The sequence below is a fragment of the Lepidochelys kempii genome, chromosome 6, assembly GCF_965140265.1.
Source record: "Lepidochelys kempii isolate rLepKem1 chromosome 6, rLepKem1.hap2, whole genome shotgun sequence".
NCBI classification, from domain to species: domain Eukaryota; kingdom Metazoa; phylum Chordata; order Testudines; family Cheloniidae; genus Lepidochelys; species Lepidochelys kempii.
The window spans coordinates 85198975-85219145 of NC_133261.1; the positions used below are offsets into that span (position 1 = coordinate 85198975).

The 20171-nt window shown below is 40.9% G+C and overlaps 1 protein-coding gene across 3 annotated transcripts in view; it reads left to right on the forward strand.

Annotated features, from left to right (window-relative positions):
* AKAP6 (A-kinase anchoring protein 6) overlaps window positions 1-20171 on the forward strand; it is a 405063-nt gene that overhangs the window by 145364 nt on the left and 239528 nt on the right. For all 3 annotated transcript variants that reach the window (XM_073348987.1, XM_073348985.1, XM_073348986.1), the window contains exons 3-4: window positions 1933-2184; window positions 6408-8210. In XM_073348987.1, coding sequence (XP_073205088.1) covers window positions 1933-2184; window positions 6408-8210 — 2055 coding nt within the window. The remainder of the gene's footprint in view (window positions 1-1932; window positions 2185-6407; window positions 8211-20171) is intronic.

Genomic DNA, 20171 nt, shown 5'->3' on the forward strand with positions numbered 1-20171 from the left:
AATTTGGTCTCATTTATTAATGTTAAGTTACTAAAAATTATGTTTTAAATAGTGCCCACATTATTTCCCTGTGCACCTAACACCATCATAAAGTTAGCTTTACTTTGAATTATAAACATCAGATCTAAACTGATACAGAAGATTTTACATACTGTCAGTGCAGAAAGGCTCTGCTTTGCAACTTACATCATTATGCTACTATTAAACAAAAATATTAATGAAGACCAAAATAAATATCAGGTCTCAAGACAACGGTTTTGATTAGTTGCAAGTCTGACATGCTGCAAAAATTGGGATGTTTCTTAATCTAATTTGCTTAGAACACACAGTTGAATGAAAGACAGACTGGAATGGATTTTAAGCAGCAGACTGTAACTTAATTAACACTGGGTAAGGGCGGTATATCCCCACCATCTCACATACCAGGCGTTTAACTGAGTCAAGTGCAGGTTTACAGGACTCCCACTGTAGAACCAATAATTTGGGATACACCGTTCTGCCTACCCCCCAAGACTCCAGCTCACTTCTGAGTCCTCTAACCTTCCACTCATGCACATGGGTGGGTGGGTGTGAGGGATCCTTAGTCTATGAAGATATCAGGTCTCCCCTTACAGGCACAAGATCCACAAACTAAAATCCCAGGTCTCATTTACCTCTGGGAGCTGGTTCTTTTAGCCCTTATCTGCATAAGATACTGCCCTTTGGAGGCCTCAGCAATCACCTCCACCCACACAACCTGGTATCTATTTCCTCCCCAGTCCAATCCTTAAGGTCCCTTAGCCAAGTGTCAGCCTCCGCATCTAGCAAGTACACTCCATCCCTAAAAAGCTACAGTAAATTGTACTGGATATCACTGTGTGTGATCACCAAGCTGCCTGCAACTGAAAACACTGGCAGTCTCTTGGCTCACATTCTTTTGGCCCTGTCCATGTGGGCTGGTTTGACAGCTCCCTACCACACTCACCTTGCAAGCATTTCAGACCAAACCAATCCTGTGTTTGATTATGATTGTGTAATTTTACCTACATCCTTCTGAATCCTAACTCTCAAGTTTGGATTTATCTTGACAGGATTTAAAGGCATGATATTAGAAGCTAACTAACCTGTTCGAAAAGTCCAGACCCGGCAATGCATACTCATAACTCAGGTTAGCCAAGGAGTTCAACATTGCTTATGTTAAGAGTACTCACTGATTTGTCTACATTAGCCTTTTTGCTTGCCACATTCTGACAATGCACCTTTAAATCCTAGTCCAGATAAACTCTAAATGGGTCTTTCACAATGAATGTGCCATTAATCTGTAGTTTAGAGTCAATGAAATCCATTGTGCTGTATAATTTACTGGAAGTTGTTCCAGTAAGCAAAAGGATAAATCTTTAATTGGACATCATAGGATGTCTTCTACCCACATTAATATCCCTGACCAGCTTGCTTATGACTTAACCCTTTCTCTGCTGCACAAAACAGTGTGTATATATCTAGATTCTTACTGATTTAAAATGGCAACTCTGTCTATACCTATTTTGTTGGGAATGGCACAAATCAAATTCTTTACATTCTGATTTTTTAAAAAAATATCAAGAATAGAGATCAATTGGGTTGATCTTACCACTTTCATTGCAATTGCTATGGTTTAGGATGACATCTCTATGGTGCTGTTTTTCTATCTATGATTCATATGATCTTGTTGTGCCATCCTTGCTTATTGTATGCTATCTCTGTACTCAGTGAACACTCCTGCCAAATAGGACAGCTGCTTGTTCAGTTGTTGTAGCATTGCTATAAATAAAAAATAAATAGAGAACCCTGTATGTATTAATTACATTATTCTCCCTATCTAAAATCACATTTTCTGCATTAGCCAAAAAGTAGAGATGATCCTTATAGGGCCTATGCCTGTAGCTAAAGATATATTTTTCTTTTCTCTTACAGGATATCTGTGAAGATATATCTGATCACGTTGAACAAATTCATGCTCTGTTAGAGACTGAGTTTTCCCTGAAGCTTCTGTCTTACTCCGTCAATGTGATAGTCGATATACATACAGTGCAGCTACTCTGGCACCAGCTACGTGTTTCTGTTCTGGTTCTGAGGGAACGCATCCTACAGGGACTACAGGATGCCAATGGAAACTACACCAGGCAGACTGATATTCTGCAAGCGTTTTCTGAGGAGACAAAAGAGGTATGAGAACTAAATGCAGTCATTTACTTTTGGAACATTAATCCCTAGTCATATTAGAGAATTTAAACTCATCTACTGAGCTACTAGTTTAAAAATTGCTAGGGTGGTTTGCACTTGCAGTTCAAATGATTGCCAGTGCAGCCAAATATATTTCAGGCTAATTGAATAGGTGTTCTCATCTTAAATTTCTTCAGCTGACATCCATTGTGGTTGAACCAGATTAAAATAAGTGTAAGATCATAGGACCAACTTTTCAAAAAATATCCTTTAAAATAGCGGGCAATATTTCCCATGACCCTAACATTTTCCCCACAGATACACTCAGATTGGTGCAGAGGTGCTTTTGACCCCAAACACCTGATCTAGTCACCGTGTAATTTAGAAGTTCGTATCCAAATCAAAACTTTATGAGCTCAGGCTCAACTCTAGATCTGTGTGTGAAAAGTTCATTTGCATGTGTAAATCAAAACGTGGAATTTGTCTTTGTAGTCACAAACCTTAGGCATGGAAAACTTTTACCCACAGTTTCACAGGCCAGGTTCAAGTTCCTTTTTGAAAGTGTAGCCTACAAACTGCCATTTGTGTTAGCAACATCCCTGCAGACCAACTCCAGTCTCACTTTCCTCTAATGCATGCAAAGTTTGTACCAATTTAATAGGCTTATTAATATAGATGCATTTAACTGGATTGCCTTTTGCTCAGTAAGTATGGTTACTAAATTGATTTAAAGAGACCTTGTCAGCTCAAATGTTTTTGAAATAGAAATAAGGCGCACAGTTTTAATAGTGAGGGTAATTAACCATCTGAACAACTTAGCAAGAGATGTGATGGATTCTCCATCACTTGAAGCCCTAAAATGAGGATTAGATGTTTTTCTAAAAGATATACTCTAGCTCCAAAAGAAAAAAAAGTTATGGGCTTTATGCAATGAAATTCTATGGCCTGTGTTATGCAGGAGGTCAAACTAGTTGATCATAGTGGTCCCTTTTGGACTTATGTGTATTTTGGACTTATAATGTATTAAATGGATTAATTTCAAATAACACAAGTTTCTGATAGAGTATGAACATATTTCTTAAAAATTTTAAAAGTTTCTCTACTCTCTGGCTGATGTATATTAAAAGCCTTTGCAACAGAGGAGGGGGGTCCTGAAATCAAAACCATCAAACATGTCCAGGGCCACCTTCTCTCCCCTGACCCCCGGCCCTTCCTGCCTGAACACATACGTGCTGCTACTTCAGATTCAGTTTCAGCTTTGAACACTTTCTTGCAAGTTCTAAGGAAAGGCGTGCCCATGAGCACCCCCAGAGGAGTGAATGGGAGTGAAGCCATGATGCTAAGGCTTGAGTGTGGTAAGGGTTTCTGTAACTACAATCTCAAGGCCTAAGGAAGGATTTAATTCAGGCACTAAGAAGCAGGAAGTGCCCCAACTGGATCTGATTACATCTGCTATAGAAACTGCCCCCTCATAAAGAAAGGGCCTGGCTGAGGGGAAGATTTTTCTCCTTAGAGAAGAGGCTGCAACCCGAGTAGCCAGAAGGGGCCTTTGGGATGCTTAGGACTCTTCCCACCTACCCAGGGAGAGATGATTCAGGACTGTAAATAGATCCACCAAGGGTTTGGTTGCAACAAACCAGCTCTGTGATCTTACTACATAAATTTGGGCTTTACGAAAGCCACTTATTGTGTTTGCCTAGACTGAGCTTGAGGGGGGCCTGAATGAGACTTTTAAAGGGGCAGTGGCCTCTATCTGGGCAGTGGCCATCCTAGTCAGTACTTCCATAACGAGACAGGAGTGCAACTAACCATCAACAAAACAGTGACCTTACTATACCTAAAGTGCTATCAAATCCGTAAGACAAGTAAATAAATAAGAGAATAGAGAAGAATAAATTATTTCTGTGATTTCTGTCAGTACGATAAGGATTGCATGTAACAATAGTCCGTACTAATTTTACAGAGTGGAATGGGATTTCCAGGTTAATGGTATCCCATTAAGAAATTATTTGTTCTATATTGCTCGACCTTAGATTCTTATTGCTGATCGGTTGTAAAGAAAGGCAAAATGTTTTAAATTGCAGTGATTTGCTGTTTTTTAAAACTAAAAATTAAACATTGCTTAATAAAATGGATGACTAATGATTAGAGCCCTGTGTAGATACAAAATTTGTATCTGCATCTGATCTGCAAACATGGTCTGCAGATATCCGCATCCCCGGATATCAAGTGGATATCCACATCCACAGATGTAAAGCGCATATCCGCAGACTTGCAGGGCTGTACTAATGATAGCATGGAGCCACACAAGCATGATACCTATTTCCCACCCTAACAATTTGAGTATGTTTTCAGCGGTTGCTGTATACATTGTAAGCTAGTTAATATTGTTTTTTTGACCTCCTCTTCAGACATATTTTAATGACTTTATGCAACATTGTTCATGAATAATGCAGACACATCAGTTTCATGACTTACCAGTCACTGAATTGGCCCTTCACATGACTGGAATGCATGCAATAAAAGACTTTAAGAAAAGTCCACAGATTTAGGTTACAGATTAAAATCTTCCAAACCAGCTTTCTACAAAGAACATTTTAACTTGAAGGTTTTTAAGGGTTTTTTATTATTTTAGTTTTTATTTTTTGGCTAACACAAGCGTTATTGGTTGTGGACCTAACAATGTAATGATTAAATCATTCTGTCCTTACTGATGAGGGGGACTCCAAAACTAGTATTGTGCAGCACTCAAGGTAGGAGGCAAACCATGAGGCTACTTTTTTGTTGAGACTGCAGCTGTTTGGACTATTAGTGGGGGTCATTTGTTGAAATAGCTTTGCTGTGAGGCGGAGACAGGATGGTGTGTGTTAAACAGTATGTTGCACTCTAATGCCAGCACTTGAGCAAATGTTTGCTTTCACGGTTTTTTAGTTTGTTTGTCGTTTTACCTAGCTGGAGTGATTTATCATCTCTACTGATCTAAATAGTGGACTTCAACTGATATAGAGTAGGGTAAATGAGAACAGAATTTGGACCTATGATTTTGAGGTATTTAGTCAAATATTCAAATTTGAATATATACATTGAAATTGGGAGATAGCTGACTCCTGCCTAGATGCTGGAACCCTAAATTAGTTATAAAACAATGTGGAAATAGCAAACTGTAAAGCAAATGTAATTTTTGTTGTGACTGCTGGTATGTCAGGCTGCTTCTGGAATTCTAAAATATTTCCTTTTTTTGCCTGCTCCACTTAAGTCTGAGAACCCTCTTAAATACTCTTTTATACACAAATTTGTCTCGATGCTTAAAATCTTAGTGCTCTAGCAGGATTGCTCCGTCAGCTTCTGAGAATGGGAAGACTGATATTTAGGGGATTGTGACTGGAGGGTGTTGAAGAAGGATATTGTGAACAGAAGCTGTGGCTGTGTCTACGGTACTGTCCTCAGCTAACCTTGTGGATATCCCAGTGGATAGTCAACAGAAGTTAATGCTGCATGAAGCTAGGTGCAGTCAGCAGCTGCTACTGTGCAAATGTGGGAAACTCCGCCAATGGCAAGTTGGCGTCTGAAAGACCCATGCTGACAATCAGTAGGAGGCCTGTGGACTGACTTGGAGGAGCAGCACTCTTATGTGGATATTTCTGTATCCATGGGTTTCAGCAATCACAGATTTCACCAGGCTTGGACGCAGATACTTTCTACCCCCTGCCCACTCTGACCCCACGAATCCCCTCCCGTTCAAGGTGACTAGTACTGGGAGATTCTATGAGGTCCCTCTTGTGGAGTTTCAGGGTCCCTCTTGCATTGGTTTCTCTGAGGATGAGTATAACAGAGATTTTGATTTTTAGTTGCAAACACAATAACAATCACACCCATACCATGACAATGGTGAGCAGTTTCTCTTCAGGATAGTTACAATTTGCAGTACTCTGCAGGGTGACATCATGTATGAGTTAAACATTTCTATGTGCAGATTAACACTTGGCCATTCCACTGTGCTTTTATTCCCAAATATTGTAGAACAGTTCACTCACAATGTACTGTACGAAGCTCTGTGGCAGTTCAGTAACAACTGCTTTTCTAGATTGTGTATAAGAATACATTGCCACTGGTTGGATTTGTGACCTTTAGTGTGCTGGATTTAAGAATTCACTAGTGAATAGTTATTAATAGTAGTAAAACTGAAATCCCTTTTTAAATGGTCTTTATTTTTTATTTTGTTTCAGGATCGTCTTGACTCTTTAACTGAAGTGGATGACTCAGGACAGTTAACTATCAAGTGCTCTCAAAATTACTTGTCCCTGGATTGTGGTATTACTGCATTTGAACTGTCTGACTACAGCCCTAGTGAGGATTTGCTTGGTGCCCTGGGTGACATGACCTCCAGTCAAACTAATGCAAAACCGCTTGAGTCTTGGAACTACAGTGAGATGGAAAAAGACTTTCCAGAGCTTATCAAAAGTGTAGGATTACTTGCAGTAGCAACTGATTCCATGGTTTCCAAGTGCAATGAAGCCATTAATGTGAAAGAAACCCATTTACCTCTTTCAACAGAACAAAAGGGAGAAAGCAAAGACAGCAAAACATCACCTGAGCTTTCACTGTTTTCTCCTTCTGGGAAGTCATCTCTCTGTACAGGATCTTGCACTGAAGATGGCATCTTATCAGCTGACAGAAAACCAGTTTCCAGTTTCAAGAAACACGAATACAGTCCATTGCACAATCTTGGTGCAAAAAGCAAACAGCATCCACACTGTGAAAACTCAACTCCCAAGAGGTCAATAAGAGACTGCTTTAACTACAATGAGGATTCGCCCACACAGCCTACATTGCCAAAAAGAGGTCTGTTTTTAAAAGAAGAAGTGTTTAAAGATGATATGGAAGTCAGTGATGCCAAAAAACCTGTCTCTCTTAGTTTAAAGACTGAAATGAGTAGAAGTACACCCTCATTATTAGATCCACCAGACAGGTCCAAGCTTTGCTTGGCTTTACAGTCATCTTACACTAACAGTCTATCTGCTGTCAGTCAGTCATATGATTGCTTACATAAAATAGGTGATAGAAGCCTTGAGTACACAATAAACAATCACTTTAAGGAAAGTTCCATAAGTCTAGGTAAGTCTAATTGTTACATTTGGAAAGAAAAGCCAAGGCACAAAAAATCACATGATACTCCTGAGAAGGTGACATCATGCAGGACACCTGTGGGTATATCTAACACAGCTTCAGCAAAGCAGGTGAATAAAAAAGGGAGTTCAGCTCTACAAAATGGAATTCCTTCCTGTAACTCTCAATCTGTGGGAGGTACAAAAACAGATTCTGTTTCCACATCATCAGATACCTGTAATCAGAGAGAACCGAATGGCCAGTCCCAAAGTAAAAATGAACAATCTAGTTCACCAACTCATAGCCAAGAAAGTGCATCATCAACTGACTCAGGACCTGTTATCTCCTCGTCACCTGTTCTCCCAAGAAATAGGAGCAAGAAGAGTTACCTATCATCACCAAATTATGATAATACAAATGATAAAGTTGTTGAGGCCTGGTATGGTTCTGATGAATATTTAGCACTTCCATCACACCTCAAACAGACTGAAGTATTGGCTTTGAAGTTAGAAAATTTAACAAAACTACTGCCACAGAAACCCAGAGGAGAAACCATTCAAAACATTGATGACTGGGAGCTGTCAGAAATGAACTCAGATTCTGAGATGTATCCAACGTATCAAATTAAAAGGAAGCACAAAAAAATGGGTAGGGTTTCACCAAGCTCTTCAAGTGACATAGTATCTTCTTTGGGTGACAGCATTGAATCTGGGCCTCTGAGTGACATTCTTTCAGATGAAGAGCTTTGTGTGCCTGCATCTTGCATTAAAAAATACATAGAAGACAAGTCAGGAAAGCCTGTAGTGATTGAGTCCTCTGAGAAAAATGAGAGCTCTGCCTCAAATAGATCAGCTTTAATTCAACAATTGATGCAAGATATACAACACCAAGACAATTATGAAACTATATGGGAAAAAATTGAGGTAAGGCAGATGCTAACATTAACTGTGTTCTCATGTGTCAGTTCTTCACAAGTGGTATGACCGTATATAAATGAAGGGGCTTTGTTTTATTTTTTTTTATGATAAATCTCTTACTATTTTATGACATCTCCTTTGATATACTTAGAACTTTTATTCATTAAAAAACCAACAGTGACCACTGTAATGAATAGATCTGGGACAAATTTTTTTGACTAATTGTTTTTTGACAAAAAAAAATATATTTTTAAAGCCATGAAACTGTTAGCTGAATTTGGGTCAAATTTGAATAATAGCTTTGATTGCGGGGAAAAAAATTTCAAAAGCGTTGAAATTATTCATTTCAACTCTTTGATTCAGAACAGTGTCTCAATTTCAAATCAGGCCAATTAAAACATGCACAAGCATGCTCATACAGTGAAAAGAGCCTGAAACTGCCTAATCAAAATGAAAAACTTGGGAAGGGAAGGGAAGGAAGTGCATATAGAATAAACTGAAACATTTAGTTTGACTGAAAATCAGTTGAATACCCTCCCAAATTGTTGAGTCAACTGGAAATGTTTCAGTTGATACAAAATATTTTTTAAATTTTTTTTTTGATTTGCCTATTCTTTTAAAAATTTCAGTTAGAATTGTTCAAGATTCCCCCCACCCCAGTTCGGCTCCGAATTGAAAAAATCCATTATTTGCACAGCTCTAGTAAGGATTCATATTGTAGGTCATGTCCATCTGGTCACCAATACTAGAAAACACTAATTACCTCAGTTGGTGCTTTCAAGCTTGGCATAGAATCATTTTGTCAATAGAGCTTTTAACACTTCTAAGATTCAGGTACATTTACATGCCACTTTTGGATGTAATGCAAAATAAACTAGACATAGGAAAAGCAAGTTGGATGGTAATTAATTGCATACACACTCATCTCAGTGATGTTTGAATGAAGTGGCACTTCATGTACACTGCCAATTTTTAATTCAGTGTCTCTGGTTCAAAGATGGGGGAGGAGGGGAGAGGAGAGAGGAGGTTTCCTGATTTTTACTATATCCTTTGTAGTAACATGTTCTGTTTTATCCTGTAGTGTATTATCTTCCCTGAAGTGATTTTCTTCCCACCGATGTTGTCCCTGCTCTGCTTAGCACAGAGATAACATTATTATTTCCGCTGCTCCAAACAAGTTTTCCCATGTATCACCACCTTACTGTACCCAAGCCAATGTTATCGTCCCTCTCGAACACTCAGATCTGAAGGAGATAGGATTTCCTTCCAGGCTGCTGGTGGTCTCAGAGTTCAGGGCAGCTGCATTCCCCTGCTGTGGTTCAGCAAGAGCCTCCACTCTAGGCTCCCACCTCCTCAGTCATTACGTCACCTTTCTGTGGTCGGTCTCTCTCTCCCCCCACCCTCTCTCTCTCATTTCAACAATAATTCAGTAATTCCTCTGTGAGTGGCATTTTTGTTTTGGAGAATGAAATCTGAATGTAAAACTTCATTAAGGACAGCCAGAGACTGATGGAACCAGTTCTAGTGATGTAGTTTTGCAGCCTAATACTTTTCATTTGTGGCTGTTGTAAAATAAAATTGCAATGAAGTCAGTCCTTCTTTTTGAAGGAACCGCAGCCGAGAAATGAATAGAAGCAATATTTTAGCTAGTGTGATGAAAAGAAATTCAAGGATATATCATTACAATGGGAGATAGTTTGAACTGGTATGAACCTAGCACTGATCTCACAGTAAGAAATTTGTTGAACCGATGTTAAATAGTTTATTTGACGCCTCCTTCTCTGTCCCAGTTATGCCAAGGCTGTTCAGCCCTCCCAGAAATCTGGAAAACATGTTTCTACATACTTCCAAATTATTCAGATAAATTTTGCCCAGATACTGACATGGTGTAAATATTTCTTTCCACTCCCACACAACATCTGCTTGATTCGAACTGGCCAAATTACTAGCTAATTGAGCACAGAATATTTTTTAGTTTATTAATATTGAATATTGTTAAAAATTTGAAGTACATAGAGAAAACTCTCCTCACATCATCATTTGCTACGTGTACATTCTTTATTTGCCTCACCCATACCTCTAGCATCCAAGATAAGGTCAGTTGTTGTACCAAGGTTTGCTGTTAGCATGTCCTCTGTGGCATGCTGAATGAAAATTCTGTGGTTGGGCCCTTTGACGTCTGCGGCATGGGACCCCTGAATTCTGTGGTGCATTGGAATTTCTGCATCAGTTCCAAGTACATTCAGAAATAACTTTTTGAAACCAAATATGAAAATTTATTGTACAAAGTGCTCTATATTCTTTGTATTTTGGTGGTACAAATCTTTTTATTAGTTTTTTTTTCCCCAACAACCTCCACTCAGCAATAATCAGAATTCTGAGAATCCTGATACTGTCATGCATACTAAATGAGAATACTGTGAAATGGTCACTAATTGTCTCAGAATTTTTTTTGGGGGGGGTGGGGGAGCACTGTTGCAAGGCTTGCACATGCATGCCAATATGTCTGTTTTTCAGGCGTAGGGGTGTGTGTGTGTGACAGTGTCTGGAACAAAATGCTAAATCTTTCCTGTTGGAGAGATTTGCTTGCAAAGAGGTTCACTTGTTTCAGGTACCATTTCTGGATTATGCAACTGAAAACATACTGGTTCAGTTTCCCAAGTAAGGTTCCTTACTGTTCAGCCAGTCTGCCTACTGTCCTGGTTTCCCTGGAGGTAAGAAGCTTGTATATGTAGACCCCATCTCTGCAGTAGATACAAGATCTTGTGAACTTCCCTTGAGCTGCAGCTGTCCTGTGGTTAACCTGCTGCATCTGCTCAGCAGATCTCCATTGATTGCCTGATGCTTCACCATATGTTAAGGAGAGAAGAATGCTGCTCTGACTGCTCCCATGCTGAGTAATGAACACTCCTGAGACTCTGCATGGAGAGCAGGATACATGCTCCATTGATTCTGCCAGGGTTAGGCAGGGGAACACTTCTCACAGGATAGTTCCCCTCCCAACCTCACACAACCACAGATCCTAGATTGAGCCTGAGACCTTCCAGTGGGGCAGAGAGTAAAGACCCCATCCAAATAATTGGGAGGGGGACATGACATCAATTTGGCTGAGAAGAGGGTGTGGGGGAAGAACCACATTATCAGTTTTGTGGAAGAGTGGGTACTAGGGAGAGGGGAACACAGTGTAAACCTTACTAGAGGTGATTAGTCTGTTGGGGTAAGGTTGGGGGGATGATGCTGCATGGGAGGATCACTTATTGAGTGGGTCATCACAGAGGATGATTGAGCTGTGGGGTTGCAGAGTATGGATTGATGGGCTTGGTGGAGCAGAATGTGTTTTGGAGGCCAGAGAAGTAACTGGAGAGGCTGAGGGGAAAACGAAAGGTGGGGGTAGGGATTTGAATGGGAGTTTGTGAGGGGAGGAGTGAAGAGAATTAGTTGATTGGAAGTTATGAGCGGGGAGCAGACTGTTGATTAATTAGGGAAAGGATATGTATAGGTAGGACTGGGGCCAGAGGATGAATTGGGGTTGCTGATGGGCAGGGATGGGCTGAGGGAAGCACAGAATACATTGAGGATTTGAGCGGGGACTGATACTAGATTAGTCTGGGGAAGATCACTTAATAGAGGGTCCAGGATGATGCAAAGAATTGTTCAGAGAGGCTTGTGGACATCAAGGCAAGAAATGGAAGGACTGAAACAAGTGACAAACTGGTTGGTGATATAAGATTGATGGGTCTTGGTAGTAGATGACCGATAAGGAACAAAAATGGATGGACTAATTGAGCTGAGGGAGAATGAGAAGGAAATGAAGAGAAGGCAAGACAGGGGTGTGCACCCCCATAATGGCTGAGGGCAAAAAAGAGAAAGAATAAAGAAACCTTGGAAATGAAAAGACTATGGGAAGGAGGCAGGAACAGGCAGACATAACACGTCTGTGGTCTGAGTAGTTTCTACCGCGTATTGAAAAAGTATCTTCACTTCTTGTAACAGGACACAAATGTGTGATGTAGCCATTTTGATATTGATATTATCCTGCTTTGAAAGCCATCTCTAATTCTGAACACTGGGGGAACCATTGTGTGAGCACTGGGATAGGCTAGCTGCCCAAATACAATCCCATCTAAAACTTTAGGTATGTACTTGGGCAACTAGCCTGTCCTGTTGCTTGCACTGCTGTGGCTACATTTCTATTTCCAACATGCTAACTCAATCAAAGCTAGCACAGGTATCTATTCCCAAGCTGGAGATTACACCTCCAGGTCTAGTGTAAACATACACAGTGTGACCTGTCTACTGTCCATTTGCAGTCTGTTCAGAGCAAGATGTTTGACTCCAGGGCCGGCTCTAGGCACCAGCAAACCAAGCACCTGCTTGGGGCAGCACTTTTCAAGGGGCGGTGTTCTGGCCCTTTTTTTTTTTTTTTTTTTTTTTTTTGCGCTTGGGGCGGCAAAAAACCTAGAGCCAGCCCTGTTTGACTCCATCTTAAGTTGGCTCCATGATGGCAGCATCTTTTTCTATTGTCCTGCAATAGGTCATTCTTTGTCTTCCACGCCTTTTCTTCCCTCCACGTAGGATCCAATTTGAGACATACCTTGTGCTTCTGCCTCCCGGTAGTCTGATGGCGTGGCCAAGCCACCATGGCCATCTGTCTGATTATTAAGTCTGCAGTCTACTGATCCATGCAGCAAAACACTTCCACATTGGTTGCATAATCTCTCCAATGAATTTCCAAGATTCTTCTGGAAGAACACTGTTGGAATGCATTCATCTTTCTATTGTGTACCTTCACCATCTGCAGTGTTTTTCAGGTGTACAACAGTGCTGGAAGGGCAATTGCATTGTCCTATCTCATTTTTTATTATTGGGACAATCAAAATAAAACTAAAGAAAGTAACACCACACAAGGAGAGTATGTGTGATACTAGAAAGGTTAGTAGATATAGCAGGGAAGGCACATTTCAAGTTGCAACTTAGCAATAGATGTGAAAAGTTAAAGACACTGGCAATGGCAGTTTTTCAAAGAAGTATCTGTGGATTACAGTGGGAGTGAGAAAAACTAAGAAAGAAGAATGACTCCAACCAAATACATGAGGCTTGTTGAAGAGAGGAAAGAATTGAAGAAGAGAATTCAACATGAACAAGACAGCAGTAAAAGAGCTATTTTGCAACAAGAATATTTGGAAAAAGACAAGGAAGTTAAAAGATCAGTCAGAAGAGATAAGCGAATGAATGGAAAATAAAGCAAGAGAACCTGATGAGGTGTATAAGAAAGGGGATTCTAAAAAGCTTTTTCTAGTATCTAAACAGCTGACATCATAATTCTTGAACTTTGTGGTATTGTGAAGGCTGCAGATGGTATGATTTTAATCACAGAGGAAGGACTGAGAGCCCATTGGATGGAACACTTCCAGGCTGTGCTTAATGAGTCAGAACACTAATGCAAAATTGAGAGGTGTGAAGAAATAGCCGACATACCTATATCACTAGAAGTAATAGCCTCTGAGGAAGTAATTAAGGCTATAAACCGAGTGAAAAGAGGTGAAGCACCAGACTATGAGATAGATGCTCAAATGTTAAAAGCTGGGAGGAAGTGATGGTGAACTACATGTGCACATTGGTCAGAATGGTTTGGGGAAAGGAGAACTGTCGTATAGATTAGAGAAGAGCTGTCATCTGTAAAATCCCTAAAAAGAGAGGCAGACCACTTTATTTGTGATAACTGAAGAAGGGTGACACTCCTATCTGTACCTGGAAAAGTGTTTTGTATTGTCATTTTTAATAGGATAAAAAGTTGAAGAAGTACTCAGGGAAGAACAGGCTGAATTTCAAGCCAGTGCATCATGTTCATACCAGAATTTCACCGTGAAAAGACTTGCTGAGAAAGGCTTAAAATAGATGGGTTTTAACTGCCTTAATTTTACAGAAGTGTTTGCTAGTGTCCACAGAGGAGCCTTCTAGAATATATTGAGACACTATGGAATTGTAGCGAAGATTGTTAATTTGGTCTAAGTTTTGTATGATAACTTTATATGCCATGTTGGGACAGAGAGCAGACACTGAATGTTTTAAGATTCTTACTGGTGTACGGCAATATTGCATATTATCCCCTTTTCTCTTCTGTATTATCGTAGATTTTCGTGACAAGAAGGGTGACGGCTGCTGCTAAGGTCACTTGTATTGTTTTGGATAAGAGATAAATTGTGACACTTAGATTTTGCGGACAATACAGTCATACCAGCTTAGATGGTATGAAAAGACTACCTATGAGCATGAAAGCAGAAATGGCCAAAGTGGGACTTGGTATCAGTACGCAGAAGACCAAAATCATGGAGTTATGAGAGAGTGCTATCTACGCTGGCAGATGAATGATTGATAAAGAAAAGTATGAAAGATTTCATATCTTTGTCTATTGTGGAAGTACAATATCTGCTAATGGCCAGTTCACTAAGGAAGTGAGGACAAGAATTAGCAAAGCTAGTGGGTCACTTTCCCATTTGTCAAACGTGAAAGAGTAAGAAGATACACCTACCTCTGATATTCAGGCTACTGAATGGTTATGATTTATGCAGCTAGCTGTTAGGAATCATGAGACATTACAGAAAGATACAGTGCAGTGACAATAATCAGACTCTTTTAAAAATATGTATTTAAAAATATATTGCTACTAACTTGGGACTAAATTAAACACCAGTCTGTTCAACCTTTGTAACATAATACTGCCTAAATACGTCTACAAGTTGCAGAGGAGTCTGAGAAGACCAATACAAATGTTCAAGGGTCTAGAAGGGATTAATTTGTGAGGAAAGGATTAAAGATGTGTGGTTAGAAGCTGTTGGCCAGTATGTTCCAACATAATCTAAAAGCCTAATGTAGACAAGAAGGGATATACTTCAGTAATGTGTTCTAAACTGGTCAAGTTGAAGCCTACAGAGGAGCCTAGGCTTTAACGCAACCAGTTTATACACTACTTTGGTTACACTAGTCTTGTGGAATGTGTGAGTTAGAATTTGTTTATCATCATCTAACAACACACCTTTAAATCCTAGTCTAGACAAAGATTTATACAGATGCAAAATAGAGGTCTGGGAAACTTCAGTTGTGTTTTGCCAAGTGTAAATTGGTAGACTCTCCGTCCAAGTCCAAACACAAGGTATTCACTTGCTGTTGTCAAAATGTCACCTCTTCTGATCTCTAGTTTCATTAACAAAAAGCTAGCTAATTCCAAAATAAAAATACATGAACTGCAGCCTAAGCCTTCTCACTATTCAGCTCCTGTGATTCCTTCTCTCAGGACTGGTCTCTCACAGACCCTTTCTCCTTCTGCCAGCGATAGTCTAATAAGCCTCAATTGCTCCCTTGAATCAGCACTAATTAATATGCAGCTCCTGCCAGGCAGAAGATGAATTGGGGTGGTGAGGGTGGAAGCAGTAGTACTCTCCAAACTCTCCCCTCCCCAAGACCAACCTCCACTTACCTGAGATGAATAAATCTTCAAAATATTTTCAACCCTCTTCTGTCTTGTATGCAGTGACTTTAGCTGATCTTCATCCCTTATTTTTCAGCAGACTTGATCAACAGTGAAACATTTAACAGGGTTGAGCTTTAAATTGTCAGCATTAAACACCATGCCAGTAATGGTGAATCGGGACTGTTCCCAGCAGTATCGTTTCAGGCTCTCTGTTGACTCCGGCAGATACTGGAAATTTAACTTTCCAACTAAAGGGCTAGAAACTTGATTTTTAGCAGCTTTCTTTTTTAAGATTTTGGAACACAAGGTGCTGTCTTAAGCCAATCCTATCTGTTGGGCTCCAATATGTACTAACATGAGAATCTTGCCTCTCTGCTGCAAAGGTGTTAATGTTAACATTAGATCTGATTTTGATTCATTTGCATTCACACTTCCTGAGTCTTGCATCATGTTTCAGGTTCAAACAACCCACTCAGACTGGGGACAGTAGGGTAGTAAAGAATGAATATAAGAGATGGTGGTGCTTGAACAGTGGTTTCTGCAACTGTTTAAAGAGAGTTACCTATCACCCGTCTGCCAGTTTCTAGTTTTAAACACAGAAAACTTACCTGAAAAACAAGTTCATGGGTCAGATCATTTAAATTCCTCTTATGAGATGACACACTTAACCTTTACTAACCAATTAGCCCCATTTCAGTAGGAAATGCTGAATTAAGGGTTCTAATTTCTTTTATGACTCATGGTCGTCATATAATGCATGTCAAGGATGTAGTAGAAGGTCAATATATTCACTAATTACACAGAAGCAAACGTGCCATTCTAATTCAGTGCAAAAGTTTTTTTTTCCCACCTAACCCTTTCTGCTGCATTTCAGAATCCTTTTAGAAATGGTAATGTAGCACCCTCATGAGGCCAGATCTCACTACTGCAGCTGCTTGACAGATTTTTAGTATACTTTCCTGTTTAAATGAACAAAACACATGAAAATATACAGAACTGTTAAAAATGTAATAGTAAAAAATAAATTGTAAACCAGAATCCTGTACTCTCTAATGAAAAGAATATATTTTTCTTTAATGAAGCCTCTAATGGTAACACATGTTTGGTGCAATTTATTTTATTGCAACAAAATTAAGGTTGAAATTTATGTTCTGAATTAAGAAACAATAGCATAAATGTGGTACTGTTCTTAAGTTTACAAAATAGAACTTGCACGTCTATAGATTTTGTGCAATCCATTGTAAAAGTAAACTCAATCCACTGCAAACAGTTTAACTGTAGTGATAGGATCTGGCTACAAATATAAGTTTATTTATTTAAGAACCTACAGTAATATTCTTTACAAAATCAGGGCTTAAGCCTACTTGTGGCTGCCAGAAAAAATGTCCCGTGCTTTCTTGCTTTAAAGTTTAAAGTTTCACTTTAAAGTTATTGACAAAGCTACTTAAAGTATAAATGACATTTGTTAAAATAAATTCCTAAGAGCTGCTTTTACACCAACTAGGTGAGGGTGTGTATTTTGTCTGTAGATCACTTTCCAAACATCATGGGCCATTTGTCAGCTTCAGCTCTTAGAAGGTGGCCAAGCATGGAGAGAAGGTACAAAGCCCTTTGTACAATTTACTGGGGAGGGGTGAGTGGAGTATGTTCTGGACACCCAAGTGAAGAGAGAGGCAGAGCTGTGAACCACTCACTTGGTGAGTCAGATATGATGCCTGGGGTGCCAGCCGGATAGATATAGGAGGCCCAAATCATCAGTGCGGGTTGTCTGGGAGTGTCTGGAGGAGAACCCTGTGAGGAAAACTTCAGTTCCCACCTTCAGAAGAAATTCTTCTGCATTCAAGGTGAGGTCTTGGACATTGAGTCTGAGTGGACCGTGTTCAGGGCTTTAATCATTGAGGTAGCCACAAAAAGCTGCGGTCTGAAGGTGGTTGATGACTGTCATGGTGGCAACCCTAGGGTTTGCTGGTGGACAGCAGTGGTGAGGGAAGCCGTCAAGGCGAAGAAGGAGGCCTTCCAAAAAATGCTTGAAAACTGGACTCCTGACATGGCTGAGATGTACCGGCTGGCCAACAGGGCTAAGGCTGTGGCGGTCATTGAAGTGAAAGCCCAGGCTTGGGAGGAGTTTGGAAAGACCACAGAGAATGACTACTGGATGGCCTCAAAGGTGTTCTGGCAACACATTCATTAGGAGGGGTCAGCAGGACGTTGCCCAGACCGTTCTCAGCAAGGGTGGTGAAACGCTGACTCAGCTGAGAAGATTGACAGGTGGAAGGAACACTTTGACATGCCCTACTTTCAGGAGGCAGTGAGATCAGATCTATTTCTGATGCTGCGGTCACTACAGCAGTAAAGTGCCTTCATAGTGGTAAGATAGCGGGGTGGACGAGATTCACCCGGAGATGTTGAAAGCACTGGACGGTGTTGTGGTTAGCGCGCCTCTTCAGTATTGCATGAAAGGCGGGTGAGGTATCTCTGGACTAGCAAACCAGGATGGTGGTCACAATCTTTAAGAAAGGAGACCGGAGAGTCTGTTCCAACTACAGGGGGATCACATTCCTCAGCCTCCCTGACAAAGCCTATGCCAGAGTGTTGAAGAGGAGGCTATGCCCATTAGCTGAACCTCGGATGCAGGAGGAACAATGCAGATTCCATCCTGGCCGTGGAGCGATGGACCAGCTCTTTGCTCTCTCACAGATATTTGAGGAATTGTGGGAGTTTGCTAATCTGATCTACCTTTGTTTTGTAGACCTGGAGAAGGCATATGACCGTGTTCCCTGAGATGTCTTGTGGGAAGTGTTGCGGGAGTATGCAGTGCCAATGCCGCTTTTGTGTGCTAGCCAGTCCCTCTATTCTCAGAGTGAGAGTTCTGTTCATATTCTTGGTATTAAGTCGAGTTCATTCAATACGGGCATTGGACTCCGGCAACCCCAATGGGGACTTGGAGGTGGCATCTCTGCTCCTTTCAGAGATCATGATGATCTTGCTTCTTCAGACTGCGATCTCTGATGTGCACTCGAACGTTTCACTGCTGAGTGTGAAGCAGCTGGGATGAAAATCAGCATCTCCAAATCAGAGGTCATGGTCCTTCCCCAGAAGAAAGTAGCCTGCTGTCTCCAGTGAAGGGGGAGCAGCTGCCCTCAGTGCAAGAGTTCAAAGATCTAGGGGTCTTGTTCATGAGGAATGGTAAGCGGGAGTGTGAAATTGACCGGCAGATTGGTATGGCGGTGGCAATGATGTAGGCATTGTACCGATCTGTGGTGGTGAAGCAGGAGCTGAGTTCTCAGGAAAAGCTTTTGGTTTACAGGTCAGTCTCCATCCCCATGCTCGCCTACGGTCATGAACTTTTGGTAATGACCAAAAGGACAAAATCACGGGTACAAGTGGTGGAAATGAGGTTTTTCCACAGGGTGGCTGGGCTGTCTCTCAGAGACTGGGGAGAATCTCGGAGTAGAGCTGCTGGATCGAGAGGAGCCAGCTGAGGTGGTTCAGGCACCTGATAAGGATTCACCAAAGTAGCCTTTCTTTGGAACTCTACTGGGCATGTCCCACTGGGAGGAGGCCCTGAGGTCAACCCAGGACATACTGGAGGGATTATGTCTTCCAGCTGGCCTGGGAACGCTGGGGAATCCCGCAGGAGGAGCTGAAACCTGTTGTGGAGGAAAGGGGAGATCCAGTCCTCCCTACTCTCTACACTGCCACCAGGAACCTTGTTGACAACAGGGGGTGCTACTACCCCTGAAATGGATCTTTACTGGCTCCCGGTGGAGCAGATCACTGTCATATTAGTGAAAAAGGTCCACAATAATTATCTGCAATACACAGCAGTTTATTGAGAAGGAATTACACAAGTGGTAGAGGGTTATATTAAGCACATAACTCTTACGTTAGACATTAAGAACTATACGTTAAGAGCTATACATTCCTCTTAATGAGTCTCTCTTTCACAAACAGGCCCTGAGCTAGTCTCAGGCAGTTCCTGCTTGGCAAACAGAGAAGGTGGTTACCAATTTTATAGACGGCTTCTTCGTTCCTGGTCTATTCTTCTCAGTCGTCTGGTCTGTCTAGGATTCCCTCGAGGCCAGGCCTTGGTTGCTTTGAGACCCCTCTGGTTCACAGTCCTACTCGAGCCCATGGAGCAGAGTTTTGGCTACTCTGTCTAGCAGTGTTTCTTCTTCAAGCGTCAATTAAGGAATCCCAACCAACAGCAATTTACTTTGTTTGATTGTTATACTCTTTTTCCTCAAAGGAGTCACATGTCTTAAAAGCATGCCCAGTGTATTTTAGATTAAATTAGTGTTTTAGAAGGGGCTTGGGGGTGATACCAAACAAAGATCACCCCACATTTACTCATTCATCATTCATTCACTCTGGCTCTCTGCATGGTGTCCTTGCAGTAAGATCACTATAACCAGGTCGACCTGTGCTCCATGCTGGAACTTTATGCAGGTGATATTTACTTTTGCATGGGCCCATATTTGCTGACCAATAGGTTC